General features: G+C 35.5%; 1 protein-coding gene across 35 annotated transcripts in view; it reads left to right on the forward strand.

Moving 5' to 3' along the window:
• APC (APC regulator of WNT signaling pathway) overlaps nt 1-23,622 on the forward strand; it is a 134,902-nt gene that overhangs the window by 38,133 nt on the left and 73,147 nt on the right. For 14 of the 35 annotated variants that reach the window (XM_063810552.1, XM_063810549.1, XM_063810566.1 and 11 more), the window contains 3 exons: nt 5,826-5,978; nt 17,281-17,365; nt 18,144-18,345. In XM_063810552.1, the coding sequence (XP_063666622.1) occupies nt 5,844-5,978; nt 17,281-17,365; nt 18,144-18,345 (422 nt within the window). In that variant the 5' untranslated portion in view covers nt 5,826-5,843. Of the gene's footprint in view, nt 1-5,825; nt 6,048-10,333; nt 11,158-17,280; nt 17,366-18,143; nt 18,346-23,622 lie in introns of all 35 variants that reach the window. The other 21 variants (XM_009449456.5, XM_009449466.5, XM_024356693.3 and 18 more) reach the window with 4 other exon arrangements.

Raw genomic sequence — 23,622 nt, forward strand, 5'->3', positions numbered from 1 at the left:
GAAAAATTGATGTCCTTAAAATTTATATTATTAAGGATGAAACGAATAAGTGAATGTTTAAGTAAAGTAAGGAAATAAATGAATTAATATTCACTGTATTATTATTATTATTATTATTATTATTATTATTATTATTTGAGACGGAGTCTCACTCTATCGCCCAGGCTGGAGTGCAGTGTTGCAATCTCGGCTCACGGCAACCTCCACCTCAAGCGATTCTCCTGTCTTAGCGACCCCCCCACCCCACACCATAGCTGGGACTACAGGCGGGTGCCACCACGCCCAGCTAATTTTTGTATTGTTAGTAGAGACAGGATTTCACCATGTTGGCCAGGCTGGTCTCAAACTCCTGACCTGCCTCCCAAAGTGTGGGGATTACACGCGTGAGCCACCACGCCAGCCTTTCACTTTAAATAACTATTAAAAATAACAAAGTAAACCAAAGGAAAATAAGAGGATATAATTAGTAAAGATAAAGAAATTGATAAAATAGAAAATAAAGTAGTGGAAAGGATATGTTGATGTTTTTGTTTGTTTTGGTAAACACCAATAAAATAAATGAAACCCTAAAAAGTTTAAAGGAATAAAAGGCAAACAGAACATCAGTGAGAAAAGATACCTTCAGATAAAGAATTTTTAAATGACAGAATATATACAACTCTGACAATACATTTGAAAAACTAGAGGAAAGAAATAGTTTACTAGTGAACTATTAATGAATAAACTTAATACAAGATGGAGAAAGTATGAAAAGAGTAAACCACAGAAGAAACTTTAAAATACTTTAAAAAAATCTTAGCTCTAAAATGGCACCTCTTTTGAGTATCCGTCACTTTGATAAGAAAAAAGAAAAAAGTCACCTTCTGATTTGAATTCTAGCTGACTTTCAAAGAATAGACACTATTCAAACTATTCCAGACCATATAAAAAGATGAGATAGCATAAGCTTAATTGAAAACCTATTTCAAAATACTATAAAAATTTAAAACTATACATTTCCTCCACCTCCCAGGTTCAAGCTAGTCTCTCACCTCAGCCTCCCAAGTAGCTGAGATTACAGGCATATGCCACCACACCTGGCTAATTTTTGTATTTTTAGTAGAGATGGGGTTTCACCATGTTGGCCAGGCTGGTCTTGAACTCCTGACCTCAAGTGATCTGCCCGCTTCAGCCTCCCAAAGTGCTGGGATTACAAGCATGAGCCACCGCCACCTGGCCAATGCTTTGCTTTTCAAACTCTTCAAAGGGTATGTAATAAAAAGGAAGGCTTACCACCAGACACCATACCTTGATTCTATCAGCAGTGACTGTATTTTTGTATGTTCTTTAAGTGATATTTTTTATCCTTATGCACTCCTTTATTTTTACTGGAAGAGGAGGGACCACATGAGGCATTAGTGATGAGCATTCTTTTTTTTTTTCTTGGCTTTTGCCTGTTTTTTATGTTTGTTTGTTTTGTTTTTCATCAACCTCATTTTTACATCAGCCTCATTCTTCTTAATACCAATGTAGTATTTCACTGTACAGATGTGCATTATTTATTTTAACATAGTTGTGCTTTTATAGCAAATTGAAACTTTCCCATTTGTTTGAAGTACCCTAAGAATCTCCTTTATTACTCCTAGTCTAGTAACGGACATCATTACTTTAGAGAACTCTACTTGGCCCTCTGTGTGTCTTACACCCGTTAAACAAATTAAAATTAAAATGTTCCATACCATCCTTTGAAGAGGGTGTACACCATTTAAATATCTTTACTTAAAAAAATGAAAGTCTGCTCTCATAAGCAATGAAATGTTTTTCAAACATTTAAATCTCTGTTCCTTTTTGCAAGTTATCCTAGTGTGTTGTATGAGGAATAGATGCAGTTTTTTCTTTTTCCTCATGGCTGTCCTATTTCCCAGCACCACTTTAAATTCCATCTTTTTACAAGTATTGAGATGCTACTTTAATCATATACTGAATTTATATATATTTACTTCTGGATTTTAAACATTGTGTTCTCGTGGTTGATCTATTTATGTACTGGTATTGTAGCTTTTTAAAAAACTTTTAATTTTAAATAACTTTGGACTTACAGAAGAGTTGGAAAAATAGTACAGAGAGTTTCTATATACCTTTTACAGATTCCCCAGATGATTAACATCTTATATATCTGTACTACAATTATCAAAACAAAAAAATAATCTATTGGTACAATATAGTTAACTACATTTATATGGTTTTAATTATAAAGGCTTTGTACAATATTTTAATATGTTGTTGGTTTACTCCCTGCTCTTCTTTCATATTTTCAATTTTTTAAATGTCTAGCTGCAGAAAATAAACAAAAGCTTTATATAGTATTTTTACTGGGACTGTAAAATTTATAAGTTAGCTTAGGGAGAAATGGCATTTTTATGTTGCTGAATCTTGGTATACCAGAATAAGAAACGTCTTTCCATTTGTTGAAGTCTACTTTTCTATCTTTCTCGTATATGTTTTGGACTCTTTTTGTAGTTTATGCCCAGATATTTGCATTTTTTATTGTAAATGGGATCTTTTCTTTCATTTATCTTCTGTCTGGTTTCTCTCCCCTATGAAGGAATGATTTCTGTATATTTTGTACTATACTGTATTACCAAATTATATTATTATAATAATATTTCATCGATGCTTTTGTATATTCCAGGTGTATAATTGTGTTATCTGTGAATAATGTTCCCTTTCTAATTTTTTTCTAATTTTATTCATTAATTTGTGTTGACTAATATTATGACTAATAGAATGGTACCCTGACTGTAGGACTATATCCAGTGTTTCCACATTAAGTATGCTGTTGGCCTTGGGGCTGATAGATCATGTTAAAGAAATGTTCTTTTTTATTCAGTATTTTCAACAAGAATGGGTATTAAATTTGTAAAGTGTCTTTTCCTCATCTTTGGCATGAACATATGATTTTTTCCCATATCTATTATGTTAAATGATATAATTAATTTTCTAAGAGTGACTTTTTCATTGTAAATTATATTTTTCATCTCTTTTGGGATCAGTTCTGATAGATTATATCTTCTAGTAAATTATTTCGGGTTTTCAAATTTGTTTGCATAGAGTTGAGCAGAGTCATCTTTTATGATTCTTTTGCTTTCCTGCCTTCTTATTCATATTTTCCTCATTTCATCTAAAAATGCTGGAAAATATATCTTTGTTTTTCCATGAAAACAAAACAATAAAAGCAGCTCCATTAATGTAAAAAAGAAGTGATCTCAAACTTCTGAAAATAATAATCCTCCACATTTAATTCTGATTATCTTTTGCCACCCTGAAATTTTTTGCTTCCTTGCTTTAATTTCTTACATTACTTGTAAATTTATTTTCTAATGAACATTTGAATAAAAGTCTAGATAATAGTCCTTGTGCTTTCTTCTCCCCTACCCCACACTTACAAGGTGCAGCAGTGTCTTTAGTGGTCATCTTAACTGCAGAAAAACAAATTGAGAGGTTTGCATGCTCTCAGTAAAGTGAAAGATTGGGAGGTTTTCCCCATTTCATGGTGTGTGGCAGCTGTAATGTGATCACACAAGTTTCAAATGTGAAAAATGTTTTAAAGATATATTTGGTATGCAATTCTTATAATTGCAAAAAAGGCATTCCAAAGTAAATTTATGACTTCACAAATTTTGTATGACTTCACAAGTTTTGGATTAGGGAGGTATGGCTGCAGCATCCTAAAACAATATAAGGTTGGGTATTCTTCCATGAAACTTGTTATTTTTTCCAGAAAATTAGATTCTTTCTAGAGCAGAAAGAACTTTAATGATTGGGATTCTGGAGTTAAGGGAAAAAAAGATGATTAAAAGTTTAATTGTTCATCTGAAGAGTTGATTTTTTTATTCCTGTAATAAAGGGTACTTTTAGCAGTCTCTGCTCATCTTGCCCATCCGGCTCTTTTTGTGGTTGTGTAAGTTTATAACTTCTGTGTCTCAGTAAACTTGTGCGTGCCCATTTTTTTCTCTGTTACTACCTTTTCTCTTATTTTGTTTTATTATTTTGATGTAAAATTACCTGTTAATTTTATTTGAAATGAGAAATTTTAAGGTTCACATTATTCAAATTCTGTCAGATCCCTACCTCTGTCATATGGTTTATAATGTGCTGGGTATTTTCAGACCTGCTTATTAATAAGATGTAAAACAAAATAATGATCACTCCTGTGGATTTTTCCTTTATTTTTGAGATGTCTCCTTTGGCTGCATTACTTCTTCACCCCTTGTCCATTGATCAGAGGAGGGGTCTTAACTATGGGTGAACCCTATATCTTACTGAAGAGGTTATGTTACATGTATATTTTCATAATATAACTTACATTTACATAGTACTTTTATTTTTTAGCATACTTTTTTATTAATCCTAATAATATCACTGTAAGTTATGTTAAAGCAGATTGTAAGTGTTCATTTACAAATTGTGAAATGAATTAAAATGAAAGGGCAAAGATTAAATCATGACCAGGCCTGAAATTAACACACAAGACTCAATTTTTTTCAACTAAAGACTTTTGTAGGTGATCCCTGCCTGCAGGACTCCCCTTCCTCCTCAGATGTCATTGGATTGTACCAGGTTTACTGTAGATTCTAGCCATTGTAGAACTAACTAGATCTAAGATGAGTCCCCTGATTTCCTTTGGTAGAGTCTTCCAATTGCTGAACTCCAATATTGTCGTGACTAGCCAGTGTTACAACCTGTCTGCCTTATTCTGTGTAATGGATTTCATATTACAGAGGCATTTTTTTAATGTCAAGATGTTTAAGTATTGCTTAAGTGCAAACTACTTAATACTTTTTAGCTATTAAATAATTAAGATAGGCAGGATTTTATTTGTTCCAAAATGATTTGACCTAAACTAAAAAGAGAATGTGGATCTCCTGAATCTTACTTGGTTAATCTTAATATAACTCCTAGCATTCTATAATTGTTCCTAAAGTCCTCTTACCTGGCTATCTTTTGTATCTTCTTTGTCTCTCCTCTTCTTTCCGAGTCATAATAACTGCCAGACTCTGCTTCATTTCTCTTTGACAGTCTCTACTCCTAAGGTCATCCATTCTCTTTAGGTATCTTTTGGCCTCAGTTTGAGCACAGCAGATCCCAAGACCACATATGCCATAGCATAGGCTATTATAGTCAACCTTTTGAATAAATGTGATTGAACTTTATGTTAGTAATTCTTATTTACCATCTTCCTATCAAAAAGGCTTAAAGTCTTCATTTAATGCTCTCCTTCATGTCCATTTTGTTAAATGATTGCCTTTTAATGACATCTTAGAACTTCAGAACTATTTCACCATGGAGGATGTGTAAGATTAGCCTTTTATCAAATGAAAAGTGTGAAATGGAATATGTAATCTGATTAATCCATTCTGGCTCTAAAATTCTGTGACTATCAGATAAAATTCAGAAATAAAATAGTATTACTAATATAAATAATTTTTTATCATAATTATATTTCCTAAGTTTTGCCTGTAAGAATGGGTAAAATATCTTTAAAACCTTGAAGAAATTATTACTTGATAGAAAGTTTAATCCATCTGTGAGAAGGCAAATGTATTCAGACACAACTAAAGTTCTCTCTTCTATTTTAATTTCATTTGTCTTGAACTAAGACTCCACTGTTTCATCCTCTTAGATGCTGCTACTTGAACAATATTGTTTTGAGACCAAAAACTAGCATATTAACACAATTCTTCTTAAACGTCTTAAGAGTTTTGTTTCCTTTACCCCTTTCTTTAAAAACAAGCAGCCACTAAATTTTTTAGTAGTGAATTTCAAAATCCTTTTTAACCTTATAGGTCCAAGGGTAGCCAAGGATGGCTGCAGCTTCATATGATCAGTTGTTAAAGCAAGTTGAGGCACTGAAGATGGAGAACTCAAATCTTCGACAAGAGCTAGAAGATAATTCCAATCATCTTACAAAACTGGAAACTGAGGCATCTAATATGAAGGTATCAAGACTGTGACTTTTAATTGTAGTTTATCCATTTTTATTCAGTATTCCCTCTTGTAAACTTGAGGTAAGACACTACTTAAAAGTGTATTTTACATTAAGCAATAATATGTAAACTCTTTCTTGCAAAAGTTAGCATTTATATTTTTAAATAAGATATATTGAATTCATTCAGTGAATCATATAAAGAAAATAAGTGTAAAACTCCAATGGCTAGTTAGTTCTTAGTTCTTTTTAAGATGAAAGAGAAGAGACCAAATATAGCATCACTATACTGAGGCAAGGTTTTCTGTGTAGTTCATAGAAACTAGCCTCATGATTTTAGAATATGCCTTGAATATTAAGTGTAGCCTTCCTCCCCAACTCCCTCAGATCTTGCCACCCCTTAAGTACTGCAATGATAGGTGATCAAGAAAATCAGGATACCCTACTGGGAAGAGCCATGAACTGAAAGTCAGTACCTGGTTCTATCCCTGGCTTTCCCACAAACTGAGCTATATGACCTCTGTATATTCTTCAGAATTTAAGTTGTCTTATTTGGCAAGTACAGGCATCACGCTAGTCTAGATGATTTCCATGGCACCTTCAAGCCCTAAAATTGGCTTGCCAAATAGTACTGAAAAGTTCTGATCACCTCCAAGACAAGTTAGAAAATCGTCTATAGTGGGGAAAATGTTCTGGTTTCAAAATAATTGAGGTTAAAACTTTAGCCATTTTAATTCCCACTTAGGCAGATTCTCTTCTGACTGAATTTAATAACTTCATAGAATTGGACATCATCAACAAAAATATTACTTCCACTGGGTGTGATGGCTCAGGCCTGTAATCCCAGCTCTTAGTGAGGCAGAGGCAGGAGGATAGCTTGAGCCAAGGAGCTCGAGACCTGCCTGGGCAATATATAGCAAGACCCCGTTCTCAAAAAAAAAAAAAAAATTACTTCCTTTATAAAAAAAAAAATCTTCCTGCTTTGTGTTGTTTCTGCCTCTTGGCTATTTTAACATTTGAGTTCCTGGTCCAGTTCTTCCTGTCTGTTCACTACTCTTATTCCTTACTAATTTCCTATTCTATCCTAGTTTTTTTCCTATGCATTTCAAGGTTTCCCTTATTCTCCAGACTTTTGTGTGTCACTGAGGTAACTGTTTCTGCTTCTCTTTTACCCTTTATATTCAGTATCATCACAGCTCAACCTTTGCTCATGTGTCCTATTCTCTTTTTCCATCTCTCTATCAATCTTTTCTACTCTAATTAGCCTCTTCTGTGGTAAAACTGTCCCCAGCAATGACAGACATCCAATATACCTACTTCAAATCCCTTGGGAAATAAGGTAGACTATAAACAAACATTTTATTCTTTCCACAAACTATGGGTGACCTAAAAAGACTTGCATTAGTTGCCTAACAGGTTAAAAAAGAGTAGTTTGGTATTTTAACATTGATCAACACATTACATTTCAAATCATTATACTTGGCATGTGTTTTTAAAAGTTTTAAAATACAGAATTAAAATATTCTTTCATCTACTTTAGTATGGTATATTTCGCAGAGAACTCCTCCTGGCAGGCCTATTTAGATAGTACATGTCTGTTTTGTAGTGTAGAACTCTGAGATCTCTTTTTTAAAGTTTGTTTAATTCCTTAAGCAATTCAAAACTCATATTTGAGAGACAATGTAACTTACCCTTAGATCCATCTCCACACTGAAGTGTAATGTCTCTCAGAGTGACAATAGAAGTCACACCCTCAAATTTCTACAGTGGAATATCTAGTTGATCATTTATATGTGTGGTATAATACAAGTTGAGTATCCCTTACCCAAAATTGCTTCAGGCCAGAAGTGTTTTGGATTTTATATTTTTTCAGATTTTTAAATACTTGTATTATACTTCTTGAGCATTCCTAATTCGAAAATCCAAAATCTGAAATGCTCCATTGAGCATTTCGTTTGAGTGTCATGTTGGTGCTCAGAAAGCTCAAGACTTTGGAGCATTTCAGACTTCAAATTTTCGGATTTAGAATGTTCAACCTATATACATCAGGAATAGTGGCACTTCAGATATACCTGAAACCAACCATAAATTTTATTTTACTCAGCATGTGCTTCAACAGACATCTTGTGAATCCATTAACATATTTCCTTAGAATTGGACATGTGGTACCATAACAATTATAGCCCTATAATGAAATTATATCTCTTTTTAAGGTTTTATGCTGTGAAAGAGCATAAACCATGAGCTATTTATTTTGTCTTAGAATATTGTTTTGTGTAGACACTTTTGAAACCATTGGCACTTCCTACTGTGGATTAAAATTAATCCACACAATGGTTATTTCTCCCAAAATCACTTGCTAGACTTTGTAATACCTTATATAAACTCGAATCACGTTTCCTGTTCATTAATCTCTTTACCCCCAAAAAAGGCAAAAGGAGGCTGGGCACCGTGGCTCATACCTATAATCCTAGCACTTTGGGAGGCCAAGCAGAAAGATTGTTTGAGCTCAGGAATTTGAGACCAGCCTGGGCAACATGGCAAGACTCTGTTTCTACAAAAAAATACAAAAATTAGCCAGGTGTGGCGTATATCTGTGGTCCCAGCTACTTGGAAGGCTGAGGTGGGAAGATTGTACTCCAGCCTGGGCAAAAGAGCCAGACCTGGTCTGTCTGAAAAACAAAAACAAAAACAAAACAAAAAACAGCAAAAAGTGGGTCTCCTCCAACCGGATTACTTAAAGTCTAAAATTTATGTAGTAGTACCATCTAGTGGCAAAAGAGGACACTGCTTTGCTATTTGATTATATGTGTCTTTGTAGCAGCCAGGGAAATAAGTGTTTATGGGTTAGGGAAATGTGAACACTGTATATTAAGGAAATATTTATTTTTAAGTATAATGATATTATTGTGTTTGTGTTTAGAAAGAATCCTTGTTTAAATATACATATTGAAATATTTACAAAGAAGTTGTATGATGCCTGAGCTTTATTTTCAAAATAAGTCTGGGGCAGAGGGGTGGAAATAGAGGAAGTGGATATGGGTGTAGATGAGATAAAACTGACCATGAATTGATAATTATTGATGTGGGATATGAAGGTACATGGGGGTTTGTTATAATTTTCTGCATACTTAGGTATATGTTTGAAATTTTTTGTAATGAAAATAAAATAGAGATTACATGGAATTTAGATGATATGAAATCAGATAAATGCAGAATTATAGCTAATCTTAAAAAAAGTTGTGTGGTGTATTTTTTACTCCATGGCTAGAGCCCTCCCCCCAACTTGTTTTTTGTTTTGTTTTGTTTTTTTGTTTTTTGTTTTTTGTTTTTTGAGACGAAGTCTCACACTGTCGCCTGGGCTCTGGTGTGCAGTGGGGCAATCTTGGCTTGCTGCAGCCTCCGGAGGCCTCCCGGGTTCAAGTGGTTCTCCTGCCTCAGCTTCCCAAGTAGCTGGGACTACGGGTGTGCACCACCACGCCCGGCTAATTTTTATATTTTTAGTACAGACGGGGTTTCACTATGTTGGCTAGGCTGGTCTCGAACTCCTGACCTCGTGATCCACCGCCTCGGCCTCCCAAAGTGCTGGGATTACAGGCATGAGCCACCACGCCTGGCCCCCTCCCCACAACTTTTTTTTAGATGGAGTTTCGTTCTTGTTGCCCAGGCTGGAGTGCAGTGGCACAATTTTGGCTCACTGCAACCTCCACCTCCTGGGCTCCCAGAGTAGCTGGGATTACAGGTCCCTACCGCCACGCCCGGCTAATTTTTGTATTTTAGTAGAGACGGAGTTTCGCCATGTTGGCCAGGCTGGTCTCAAACTCCTGACCTCAGGTGATCCACCCGCCTCGGCCTCTCAAAGTACTGGAATTACAGGCATGAGTCACCGCACCCAGCCTACCTAGAGCTCTTTAATTGACTTTAAAATGCTGAGTATAGCAACAAGGTAAATATGGCATTATAGAGATAAAAAGCTGAAAGATGGCATGGTGTAGGAAGAATTATCTATAGGCAAGTTATTGAAGCATTTACATCTTTGTTGTAGTTTGACAAAATTTAATATTTATAAATTGGTCTATAAACTGTAAAACAATATACATGTAAAGTATATCTTTTCAGAAAGTAAGAAAAAACCGAGATCAACATTTCAGAATGTATTTTGAAGATGTAATTATCAAGTGTACTTATATCTGGTAATGAAAAGCATCTTTAATTATGATATACTGAAATAAATAAAAGTGGGTCAAGTAGCAGCCTCCCTGAAATAACACAGTTGCTCATAGATAAATATCACTGGTATAACCACAGCACATTTCATCTCTAATGAATAATTTTCTTTCTTTCTTTCTTTCTTTCTTTTTTTTTGAGACCGAGTCTTGCTCTGTCACCAGGCTGGAGTGCAGTGACATGATCTTGGCTGTCTGCAACCTCCACCTCCCGGGTTCAAGCTAATCTCCTGCCTCAGCCTCCCGAGTAGCTGGGACTACAGGCGTGCACCACCACGCCCAGCTAATTTTTGTATTTTTAGTAGAGATGGGGTTTCGCCATGTTAGCCAGGATGTTCTCAATTTCTTGATCTTGTGATCCTCCTGCCTCGGCCTCCAAAGTGCTGGGATTACAGGCGTGAGCCACCGTGCCCAGCCTAATGAATAATTTTCTAATGTTTCTAAAATGTTAAAATACTTCTAAGACAATGTGTGATTATATAGTGTAATTAATCTTTTAAAACTGAGCTTCCAGAATTTTAAAATACAAATGAATATTCTCTCCTTCAAAATTACATATGTATTTAAAAGCTGCCACTTCTCAAAGAACTTTTTGAAACATTTTTTTTTGGAACTGCTTTGCAATTGTATTCCATTTTCTTTTAAAAACTCTTCAAAATCAAGGGCCTCTTCTAGGTTGTATGCAGTATGCAGCCCCCAAGAAATCTGTCCCACTCAAAAACTAGAAAACACTGGATAAAATACAAAAATCATACTTTTAAGGACATTGGAGGACTGTGGAATCATCAAGCTCTTTATTAACTATAATTCTTAAGAAGAAAGAACCCTTTCTAGATAAGCTGAGATTACTGGTAATTTTCTTCCTGGGGTATATTGATTCTGGGTACAGATTGAGATTCATCACTGGCACAAGCAGGAGGACTTCACTGGGAGAAAGAAACTCTTGAGGACTTTCTGCAGGACTAGGTATGAAAGAAAATGAAATCGTTGGCAGCCTTGACAAACATGAGGGCAGATGTAGAGATACTAGCATTTAGAGGAGCTCTAAATGCATGGCTCATTTTTACCATGAGATATTGGCCGAGTCTTGTAGTGCAGGAGACTTGGGATAGACTAGAAACGCAGAATGTTAGCAGGCGAAGTCCTGCTAGAGGGAGAGACATGTTACTTTCATACCACAGGTCTCCTCAAGTCATTTGCCAGATTTTAAATTTTGTAGAGCAGGAGATTAAAGACCTGAGTTTACAACCTCCAAGAGAAACAACATTTAAGGCTAGAGAGGTAAGTGCTACCAGAGAATAAGGCTGAACTGGAAAGGCAAAGTGAAATATCCCATATTCCTGCAATGTTTAGGAAAGACCTATTAGAGGGAGACCTACCTAGTATATCAAACATGACTGGTTTTCCATTCAAGATAAATGTCAGATTTTGATACTGTATAGGGTAAGAAGTTAACTGCTGAGGAGATGGAGAACTTTCATATTTTCTATCTGAATATAGAGAGACACACTCAAGGAACTGGGAAAACCAAACCAGTTAGTTGTGAACTTAAAATTGCAACTAGGTCTCAATCCATTTTTTTTTTTTTCCAAGACAGAGTCTCGCTCTGTCGCCCAGTCTGGAGTGCAGTGGCACAGTCTTGGCTCACTACAAGCTCCACCTCCCAGGTTCACACCATTCTTCTGCCTCAGCCTCCCAAGTAGCTGGGACTACAGGCACCTGCCACCATGCCTGGCTAATTTTTTGTATTTTTAGTAGAGATGGGGTTTCACCGTGTTAGCCAGGATGGTCTTGATCTCCTGACCTCGTGATCCACCCGACTCGGCCTCCCAAAGTGCTGAGATTACAGGTGTGAGCCACCACCCCCAGCGGGTCCCAATCCATTTTTAGTTGCTAATTGGATTGAGGAGATCAGACCCCAACAATGGAAAAGGCAAACTCTCTAGAGGAAAATACTATCAATCATCTTAAGTCTCTTTTGTTCTTGTATACACAGTTGGCATACAGTCAAACGTTATATGAAATGCAGAGAAACTGGAAGATTACTGATAATCAAGGGAACAAATAGGTAATAGGAGCAAACTCAGATGATCCACATGTTGCAGTTAGTAGTCAAGGATTTTAACATAAGTATTATAAATGTCTTGAAAAAAAGAAAAATGAACAGATAGAAAATTTTGACAGAAAATTGGAGTCTGTAATTAAAAGGAATCAAATAGATATTCTAGAACTGAAAAATATATTTGAAATTAACATTGGATGGGCTTAACAGCAGGCTGAACACTGAATTAGTGAACTAGTGAGAAGACAGAATTAGTGAACTTGAAAAAAGATCAGTAGAAAATATTCAAACTGAAGCACAGAGAAAAAAATGGAAAAAACAAAAAAGACAAAACAATGGCTTCTAGAAGAAAACATAGGTAATAGCTTCTTGTCCTGGGAGTAGGCAAAGATGTCTTAAACAGAATGCCAAAGCACCATATATAGAAAGAAATTTGATAGACCTCATTAAAACTAAGAACTCTTGTTCATCAAAAGACTCAAGTGTGCTTCTGGAAGAAAACATAGGATAATCTTATCTATGTGGCCTTGGGTGGGCAAAATTTCTTAGGACACACAAAAGACTAAACATAAAAATGTATAAGATAAACTTCATCAAAATTAAAAACCTGTGCTTTTCAGAAGACTTCATTAAGAAAATGAAAAAGTAAGCCATAGAGGAGAAAATATTTGCAATACATGTATCTGACCAAAGGCTCAGTTCAGAATATATAAGTAATTCCTTCAGAATATATAAATAATTCCCACAAACCAGTAACAAAAAGACAATCCAGTTTTTAAAATGTGACCCAGGGACTTGAAAAGACAATTCAAAAAGAAAGATAAATGGCAGATAAGTCCATGAAAAGGGATTCAGCATCATTTGGCATCAGGGAAATGCAAAGACTATTTCACTCCTACTCAAATGACTGATGTTTAAAAGACTGATCACACCAAATGTGGAGCATTGGAATGCTCAGGCATTGCTGAGAGAAGTATTAAAAACCATTTTGGCAGTTTCCTTTAAAATTAAACCCTATGACTCAGTGTTTGCACTCCTAGAAATGTACTCAAGAGAGGTGAGGGCAAGTGTCCACTAAACGGTACAAGAATGTTCATAGTGACATTCTAAATAATAGCCTGCAGACTGGTAACAGCCCAGATGCCCCTTTAAGAGGAGAAAGGATAGATAAATTGGGCTGTATTTATACAGTGGACTGCTACATACTATACAACATTTAAAAATAATGAACTGATAAGGCAACAGCATGGACAGATTTCACAGATACTATGTTGAACAAAAAAAGTGAGACACAAAATACTTATGTACTGTGTGATTCCATTTATATGAAGGTCAAGAGCATGCCAAACTCTTCTGATAAAGAAGCCAGAATAGTGGTTACCTCTAGGGAATGAAGATTGGTAAAAGGAGCTTGAGGGAACCCTCTGGGGTGCTAGAAATGTATTTTCACCTAGATAGTGATTACATGGGTGTGAAAATTCACTGGATATTTAGGATTAGTGTATTTTACATATGTGTGTTGTGCCTCAATAAAACAGGAAAAAAATTACTTGAGGTCAGTTTTTATTGTGGAATAGCCATAAACTGTTCACAGCAAACTAGTAAATAATGTAGGTCATATTGGATGGTATCATCTTAAGGCAAAGTAACTGGATGTGACTGTAAATGTACACAGATTTTGTTGATGAGGTTCATAACTCAAAGCACTTACAAAAGTAATTTAACACATCATTGGAGTAAGTTAGTAGCTTTCCAAGGTGACTACTTTGGGAATCTTTTTAAAAATTGTTTGACCTTAAATCTTATTTACCTTTATGCTTATAGCTATCAATAGATTTCTAACAATGTGTACAGAAATTTTTAAAAATAGAACTTTATTACTAGTTGAGTATATTCACTATTTTATTAAATTAGGAAATGTGGACAAAAAAATATCAAAATCAACTATTTTTTTTTTTAATTTAAATCCCATCACCAGAGGTAAAAGTAACCTTTGATAGTATGTATATATATTCTTTTCTCTATACATTTATGCAAACTTGTATTTGATGACATCATATTTTGCAGGATATTTTTTTCTGTGTAATTTATTGTCATCTTACGTCAGATTATGTATTTTACAGTTGCATAGTATTCCATTGTAGGTACAGCTAAAAAATGCTATGGTTTATTTAATACTTATTGTTGGACATCTGAATTTATATGGCTTTTTAATTTCTTTTTTTAATATTTTAAGTTTTTATTATTTCTTTTTAAAAAGACCATTAATGTACCATTAGTTTTGAAAAAATTAGATGTATGTCCAATGATGTACGAAGGATTTTTTATTTTTAAACTTTTAAATCTTTGTAACTTTTCTAAAAACAAGTAGGATTTTTTCTAATACATATTGTTTAAAAAGTATGACACAACAAGTAAAAAAGAAATTGCTTGTAATTTCAGTCTCCATAGAATAACACTGTTAACATTTTAATGATTCTGCTTTCAGCATCAGCTTCACCTGAGAACTTGTTCAAAATGCAGATTTTCAGCCTCTACCCCAGGCTTACTGAATCGACAGTCTATGTTTTAACAAGGTCTTCAGGTGATTCTGATCCATGCTGACGCTTGAGAACACTACTGTAGGCTTTGGAGAAGAATCTTACAAAGAGAGACCTGATCGGCCGGGCGCGGTGGCTCACGCCTGTAATCCCAGCACTTTGGGAGGCTGACGCGGGCGGATGGTGATGTCAGGAGATCGAGACCATCCTGGCTAACACGGTGAAACCCCGTCTCTACTATACTAAAAAAAAAAAAAAAAAAATTAGCCGGGCGTGGTGGCGGGCGCCTGTAGTCCCAGCTACTCGGGAGGCTGAGGCAGGAGAATGGCGTGAACTTGGGAGGCGGAGCTTTCAGTGAGCCGAGATTGCGCCACTGCACTCCAGCCTGGGCGACAGAGCGAGACTCCGTCCCAAAAAAAAAAAAAAGAGACCTGATCAAAGCTGTGCCTTAAAAAGGTTGCTCTGACAGCTCTGTGCAAGGTTGAGCCACTTAGGAAATTATTTTCATAGTTTAGGTAGGGTTAATAACAAGATAGTGGCAGTAAGAATATGAAAGAGATAGCTGTAAGAGAGCTAATAGAGGTAGAATCACCAGAAATCCATAACTGGGAATGTGAAGGAGGAGGTGCTAAGGATTTGAGCTGGAGGAGAAAGAGAAGGCTAATGCCATTTAACTGAGAGAATACAAGGCAAAGAACAGGCTTTATTGGTACAAAATGTTAGTTCAGTTCTGGACATTTAGATGTATGGTACCTGTCATACAGATGTAAAGCATCCATCAGTTGGTTGGAAAAGTGAGTCTGAAGTTTGCAAGTGAGGTTAGGATTCGAGACATGTCATTGGAAATTAACTGCTCAAGGGTAGTTGTTGAATTGTGAGACCAGAAGCCTGAGAAATAAGGATAAGATTAAAAAAGGATTATTGAAGGACTAAAACAGTAGCAATGGATGGAAAGAGAATTGGAATCCTGGAAAAATCACAGGTAGTCTCCAATGAGAGTTCTTAAATGGAAGAGATGGTGCCCTGAAGTTTATAGTAGACATTTTGATGGGCATATTCACATTCAGTAAAGGAAGTTATCACTGAGCAAATTTGTTTTCTATTCCACAAATGTAAAACACTGTGGAATATTTTGAAAATAATACAGTCACCTTGATGCCCCCACATCTACTTACCAAAGCCTTTCAAACTCCAACATAGTCTATTATTTTGAAGGTCAGATACTAAGGCTATTTATTAACAGGAATTCTGGGGTTTGGGGGCGATTTCTTTGTTTCTGTTTTTTTAGCTGAGGTCTCACTCTGTCCCCCAGGCTGGAGTGCAGTGGTGAGACTGTGGCTCACTGCAGCCTCAAACTTCTGGGCTCAAGTGATTCTCCTGCCTCAGCCTCCCAAGTAGCTGGGACTACAGGCACATGCCACCACTCATGGTTTTTGTTTGTTTGTTTTTTAATTTTGTAGGGACAGAGTCTCGCTATGTTGTTCAGGCTGGTCTCAAACTCCTGGACTCAAGTGACCTTCCTGCCTTAGCCTCCCAAAGCGTTGAGGTTACAGGCATGAGCCACCATGAATGCTTACAATGTCACTGTCAAGATAAATCAGTGAAACCGTCTTTGCTCCAGTCACTCACTTTTTGACAGGTTTTCCTTTTAATGTATTTACAGATTACTTTTCTTATAGGGGAACGTTCCATTTAGTTACAAAGTTGCAAATGTTCAAATATTTTGTCTTGCATTCAGGAAACCTGATTGGCCAAAGAACTATGCTAGGAGCTAGAATGGAATGCCTCAGTAAATGGAAAATAATATAAATTGTTATTAAGTAGCATGCAATAAGAGCCAAAGTTCACAAATGTAATGGCAGAAAAACTGGTAGAAAATGAAAATTTCCAACATTCTTTGAGAAAAAATGATCAAGAAAGGGATTACATGGGAAAGAAGAAAAGCATCAAAAGTCAAGAAATAGTGAACATACAGTCATTTGAATGTATGCTAATTGTAAATTAGTATACTAGCAGAATATACTTAAATGTGGTATATAAAAGCTTGAATGTTGAAGTTGTTAAATAGATTATGTGTTAATTTGGTGTTTTTTATGGTCATGTTGGTGCACGCTTAAGAGACATGGATTCTAAACACATAAGTAGCTTTTGTAACTTGAGCAAGTCTCTGGGTCTCACTTGTTCTATCTGAAAAATGAGAATAATTTGCATTGTTGGTTTTTAGGTTTGAAATAATGAATGTATCTTAAGTGTGTTTATAATACCTTGCACGGAGACTCCCCATAATCACCATTATCACAAAATATCACTATTATTATTTGGCCATGATTTATTTATTAATAATGAATAATAGGTAATATATATAAGGTGCATGCTTTGAGAGTGATCTGAATTTTTTTCTCAGCATACTTAAATGTCAAGAAATACAGAATCATGTCTTGAAGTTATTTAGAATTTCATGTTAATATATTGTGTTCTTTTTAACAGGAAGTACTTAAACAACTACAAGGAAGTATTGAAGATGAAGCTATGGCTTCTTCTGGACAGATTGATTTATTAGAGCGTCTTAAAGGTAGATTTTAAAAAGGTGTTTTAAAATAATTTTTTAAGCTCAAATTGTCATCTTTAGGTGTGTAGATCCAAGTACAGCTTCTCTCGATTTGGATGTCGGTATCGGTTTTCTTGGTATGTTAGCCTTACCCTCAGGATGTAATTGTTAAAGTACAAATAAATAAAAAATGTATTTGTGTGTCATTTCTTCAGTTAAACATTTAACTGGCTTTGAATTAACTATTTTAAATCCCTTCCTTAAATAATTTTCAACTCTTTTTAAAGCTTGTTGCTATTCTGCCAGTCACTAAATAGGGCTTTAGTATTCTATATGCCATAGACTTGAGCCTACTGTTTCATTGGAGGAAGTATTGTCTTCTTCATTCAGGATAGAAATATTTAAACCTTTTCACATATATAAGTTGATTATAATTCATTTTTAGCAGTTTTAAAAGGATATCTTTCTCATTCTGTTGCTTGAAAATTCCAGTGTCAGAACAGAGAAAGTGCTTGATAATAATTGAAGCCAGACAGAGAAATTACTTTTGGATTCTAAAATATTATTTAGAGGAAGTCTAAGGAAGTACATTTTATCTAATTTTCCTTTAACACACTCCTTATTTTTACCCTGACCCAAGTGGACTTTGCAAGGAAAGTCGTAAATAATTTTTGTTTTCAGTCATGTATATTTGTGGCTAAAATGTAAACCTAATATTTCACTTTAAAATAATATAACATTAAGAATATTTTAGACTGCTTAAAGCAATTGTTGTATAAAAACTTGTTTCTATTTTATTTAGAGCTTAACTTAGATAGCAGTAATTTCCCTGGAGTAAAACTGCGGTCAAAAATGTCCCTCCGTTCTTATGGAAGCCGGGAAGGATCTGTATCAAGCCGTTCTGGAGAGTGCAGTCCTGTTCCTATGGGTTCATTTCCAAGAAGAGGGTTTGTAAATGGAAGCAGAGAAAGTACTGGATATTTAGAAGAACTTGAGAAAGAGAGGTAACTTTTCTTCATATAGTAAACATTGCCTTGTGTACTCCAGTTTATTGTTATTTTGTAATATAATATTTAAATTGTGAATTTATAGTAGGTGATAGCTAACACTTAGAGCATTTTGCATTTTTAAACTCAAAGATAGCATGTTATTGATTGCACTTACATTAAATCTAAAAATATAAACAAGGCCGTTTCCTGGGATTCTGAAGACCTATTTTGTCACTTATTTTGTTTTTTTGTTTGTTTTTTGGGGTTTATTTTGAGACAGGGTGTCACTGTGTCTCCCAGGCTGGAGTGGAGTGGCATGATCTCGGCTCACTGCAACCTCCACCTCCTGGGTTCAAGCGGTTCTTGTGCCTCAGCCACCCAAGTAGCTGAAACTATAGACGCCTACCACCACGCCTGGCTAATTTTTGTATTTTTGGTAGCGACGGGGTTTCTTCATGTTGGCCAAGCTGTTTATCACTTAAATACTTTGACTACTCTGTACATTGAGTAATACACATAATTATTATATTTATACGTAGTTAAAATGTGTAACTTGCCAGATACTTTGGCCCACACCTGTAATCCCAGCTACTCTGGAGGCTGAGGCGGTAGGATTGCTTGAGGCCAGGAGTTCAGGACTAGCCTGGGTGACATAGTAAGACTCTTTCTTTTTTTTTTTTTTTGAGATGCAGTTTCACTTTTGTTGCCCAGGCTGGATTGCAGTGGCACAATCTCGGCTCACTGCAACCTCTGCCTCCCAGGTTCAAGCGATTCTTCTGCTTCAGCCTCCCAAGTAGCTGGGATTACAGGCATGTGCCACCACGCCTGGCTAATTTTATATTTTGAGTAGAGACAGTGTTTCACCATGTTGGTCAGGCTAGTCTCAAACTCACGACCTCAGGTGATTCCCCCCTGCCTCGGCCTTCTAAAGTGCTGGGGTTACAGGCATGAGGCACCACACTTGGCCAAGACTCTGTCTCTTTACCAAAAAAAAAAAAAAGAAAAAGTAGTAACTGATTTTTATTGAATTTCTGATTATCTATTGAAGTATATTCAGTAACTACTAGATTCAGTAAAAGATGACTCTTTTCATTATGGAAGGCCCACTACAAGTGGCCACAAATGAAATACGTCTTTTTTTTTTTTTTTTTTTACTTTATAAATAATAATTGTACATTTCATGGGGTACATAGTGATGTTTCTACACATATAATTTATTGCAATCAGATTAGCATATCTGTCATCTCAGACATTTATTATTTCTTCGTGTTAGGAACATTCACTGTCTACCATCTAGCTATTTGAAACTATGTAATATTGTTAACTGTGCTTATCCTATGGTAGCGTAGAACACAGTCCTGTACAGTAGCGTAGAACACAGTCCTGTACAGTAGCGTAGAACACAGTCCTGTACAGTAGCGTAGAACACAGTCCTGTACAGTAGCGTAGAACACAGTCCTGTACAGTAGCGTAGAACACAGTCTTATACAGTAGTGTAGAACACAGTCCTATACAGTAGTGTAGAACACTAGAACTTATTCCTCCTATCTAGCTGTAATTTTATATTCTTTAACAAATCTCTCTTTATCTCTTCTTTCCCTCTGTGTTTCCTAGCCTCTAGTATTTACTTTTTACTTCTGTTAGTAAAAAGTAAAGTTTTCTTTTTTTTCTTCTTTTTTTTTTTTTTTTTTGAGATAAGAGTCTTGCTGTCGCCCAGGCTAGAGTGCAGTGGCGCAATCTTGGCTCCTGCAACCTCCACCTCCTAGGTTCAAGCAATTCTCGTGTCTCAGCCTCCCGGGTAGCTGGGATTACAGGCACGCCCCACCGCGTCTGGCTAATTTTTGTATTTTTAGTAGAGATGGGATTTCATCATGTTGGCCAGGCTGGTCTCGATCTCCTGACCTCAGGTGATCTGCCTGCCTTGGCCTCCCAAAGTTTTGGGATTACAGGCATGAGCCACTGCGCCTGGCCAACAAAACATGTCTTAATGTATAAGTTTTAATACCTGAAAAAAAATTGCTTGATGTATGGAATGAGTTCTGATTTTTCACAGCTAGTGTATTAATTCTTCTCTTCCTAAAGTTAACATTATCTCACTGCAGATACCAAAATATAGATCATTATCAGGAACTTCGTCAAATGTTTTATGTCCCCTAAAAGATTCCTTAATGCACATATTAAGGAATATCTTTATTATCTTTATATTTCTAAAAGTTCTATTAGACATTCAGAAAATGGTAAAATATATAAAAGCTTCATATTATCTCTGTGACCTTGGTTAAGTCATTAAATTTTTGTACCATTTTCTTCTGTAAGATAAAGATATGGCTCTACTTTGTGGCATTGTTGTGAAAATTGAATATTAGTATATAGGAAATGCCCAGCATATCTCCCTGAGAGGCAGAAGACCTTTTATAACTTTCTCTCCAGTTTCATATATGCCCATTTATAAAAATAGGGATAATTATCTGGACGAGAAATGATGTTTCACTGTCTTTTATTTCTTAAGTTTACATAAGTCTCTGTTTCATACATTGATCCTAGACTATTGAAACACCATCTTGAAAAATAAGGAGTGAACTTGGGTCCATAATCTTCCATCTCTTTTTCCCCTTTGAGCTCTATTAAGAGGCAGAGGGCATGCATACTAACCTTTCCTTACTTGCTTTCTTTTCCTTACTTTGCTTTATGTAGGCAAAGTCCTGATTTTATTAGCAGAGAGAGGGAATTTCAGAGAAAAATATTAATTTTTGAAATAAGTTTTACTGCAAATACTAGTAAACCTAACAAATACAGCTGTAAGTGGTAAGGAATACTTGTAATAAAAATGTTCTTAGTTTCTGTCTTGACATTATTTCTTGCTAGTCTTCCAGAGTTCTTTGCATCTAAATCTAGGAAAAGCTTATTTCTCTGTTCAAAGACTTAAATGCAATGATCTCCATGTTTTATTTATTATATAATACCACTGTAAGTAACTTTAAGCTAGTATTCTGACTTTTAACTTCAAGTGGAAAATACATTTCTTTTTAAAAATATTTCAAGGTGCTTTAGCCTTTTCTGTTGTTACTGTAGAAAAGACGTCTTGTTTTTGTTTTCGTTTTTCTCCCAAAATATGGCCCAACTTCTAATTCAGGCTTTATTACACTCTATAAAAAGTCGCTTTATCTGGAGAGAAAGAGGTATCAACATGGTGTTGTTAGAAGGTTCTCAACTCTCACTGATCATTAGTATCACTAGTTTAGCTTTATAAAGCATCATAAATGAAAAGTATCAGTATTCCTTTGCTATGTTCAGTCTCATTTCCCATGAGATAGTTACTTCTATAACTCTAAATAATATGTTTATATTGCTAGTATTGGACATGACTTACTGACTCACCACTCTGAAAGATGAAGATTTGTTAAATTCACTCAATTATCCATCCAGTTTTTAATTCTGTACCAATTCTTTGGTCGAATTTGTATACATATACACATAAGCAAATACACATACATATATATAAGTTCTATTTCTTGTTCTTTCCTGTGAGTGACTGTGTCTATTGAAGCCCCGCTGTATAAGATTTGGCAACTGTGTGTTTACCTTCATTTTGTTAAGACTGTTAACAGTTACATCATACTATATATATTTAAGTCTTCATGTTTTTTTATTCTGTAAATTAAGCATAATGTTGATGTGAAATAAGTGGGTTTTTTTAGGACTCTGTAGTCGTTGGACACTGAGTCAGTAGTATGCCAGAATTAATTTTTGCTCCCTATTGATAGAGTATCATACTCTTTGTGCTGTTTAAAGGAAGATGATGCTATTTGGACTGTGTCTTTCTTATATAGCTCTTTGTTTTTGTCTCAAGTTTCTAATTGCCTTTCTTTTATGTTTTCGGGAGCAGAAACTTGTGCCTTTATGATAATATGAGGATCTAGTTTCATTTTATTCATAAATAAATTTTTATTGGAGCCAATGAATTTTTCTGATCTAATTTGTACCATTTGCTTCCTGAGCCTGCTACAAGACTGTCATACCACTGTTGTCATTATGCTTCCCATTTAGGTCTAATATGTTTGGGTGTTCTTGACTCTTGCTGTGTTGGAGAGAGATAAATTGATTTCTTGCTTGTGTGATAGTATACTTATTTTGCTCTCACACTTGATTGATAGTTCAGGTAGGTTTAGGTTCAAACTCATTTTTCTTCATTATCAACGTACCAATGAGAAATTTGATACCAGTCTGAATCTTATTCCTTTGTAGATGGCCATTTTTCCTCTTTGGAAGCTTTTGAATGTTTTGGTATGCATATTTTCCTCATTCATCATGCTGAATATTTACTCTACCCTTTTGATCTGGAAATTTATTTATTCAGCTTTTTTCTGTTATATTACTTCTTTGATGATTTTCCCCTTTAGTTTTTTCTGTTCTTTCTTTCTAGACCTTCCTAAAGTCATAGTTTATATCTTTTTCCTTTATCTGTACTCCTCAAGATAAATGCTAGAAGTTGGTTAAGCCAGGACTTAAACCCAGCTTGTAGCTTTATAAGCTGGGTTTTGAACCTCAGTTTTCTAGTTAGTAAAGTGATCATGAGAATAACGACCTCAAAGGATATCATGAGGATTAAATTAGATTTTTTAAAAGTCCTTAGCACTATGCCCAGTACATACAGCATTCAATAATGTTAGGAATTGTTGCTGTCATGTTCACTATTAATTTATTTAACAAATATTTATTGAATGCTAATACAAATGTGCCATGCTCTTCTAGGTGACCCCCAGTAAGGTAGAGGACTAAGAAGACATGAGATTTATGTGAAAAAGCATTTTTAAAGAAGACCATTGGCAATCACAAAATAGGCCTTTAGTACACTAAACCCTAATGACTCTACCTGTTCTGAGTCTAGCCTTAGTTTCAGTTCTGAGCCTTATGAACTGCTGTTGTGTGAGTCACAAGGTCAACTACCATAATTTAATCACTTGCTATCATTTTAGCTGAAGACACTATAACCTTGGCTTCCCCAGAGTATTTTACTGCAGGTTAATCTTAAACTTGATAGTAGCAAATTGTCCCTAGTGTCCCTAACCTCCCCCTTACTTCAACACTGCCACTGACATTGGCCTGTCAATTTAAGCACTTTTAATGCCCAGCTCTTTTTTTTTTTTTTTTAAGACGAAATCTCACTCTGTCACCTAGGCTGGAGTGCAATGGCACGATCTTGGCTCACTGCAACCTCCACCTCCCTGATTCAAGAGATTCTCATGCCTCAGCCTCCCAAGCAGCTAGGACTATGAGTATCTGCCACAACGC

Source organism: Pan troglodytes, chromosome 4 (genome assembly GCF_028858775.2).
Source record: "Pan troglodytes isolate AG18354 chromosome 4, NHGRI_mPanTro3-v2.0_pri, whole genome shotgun sequence".
Taxonomy (NCBI): Eukaryota; Metazoa; Chordata; class Mammalia; order Primates; family Hominidae; genus Pan; species Pan troglodytes.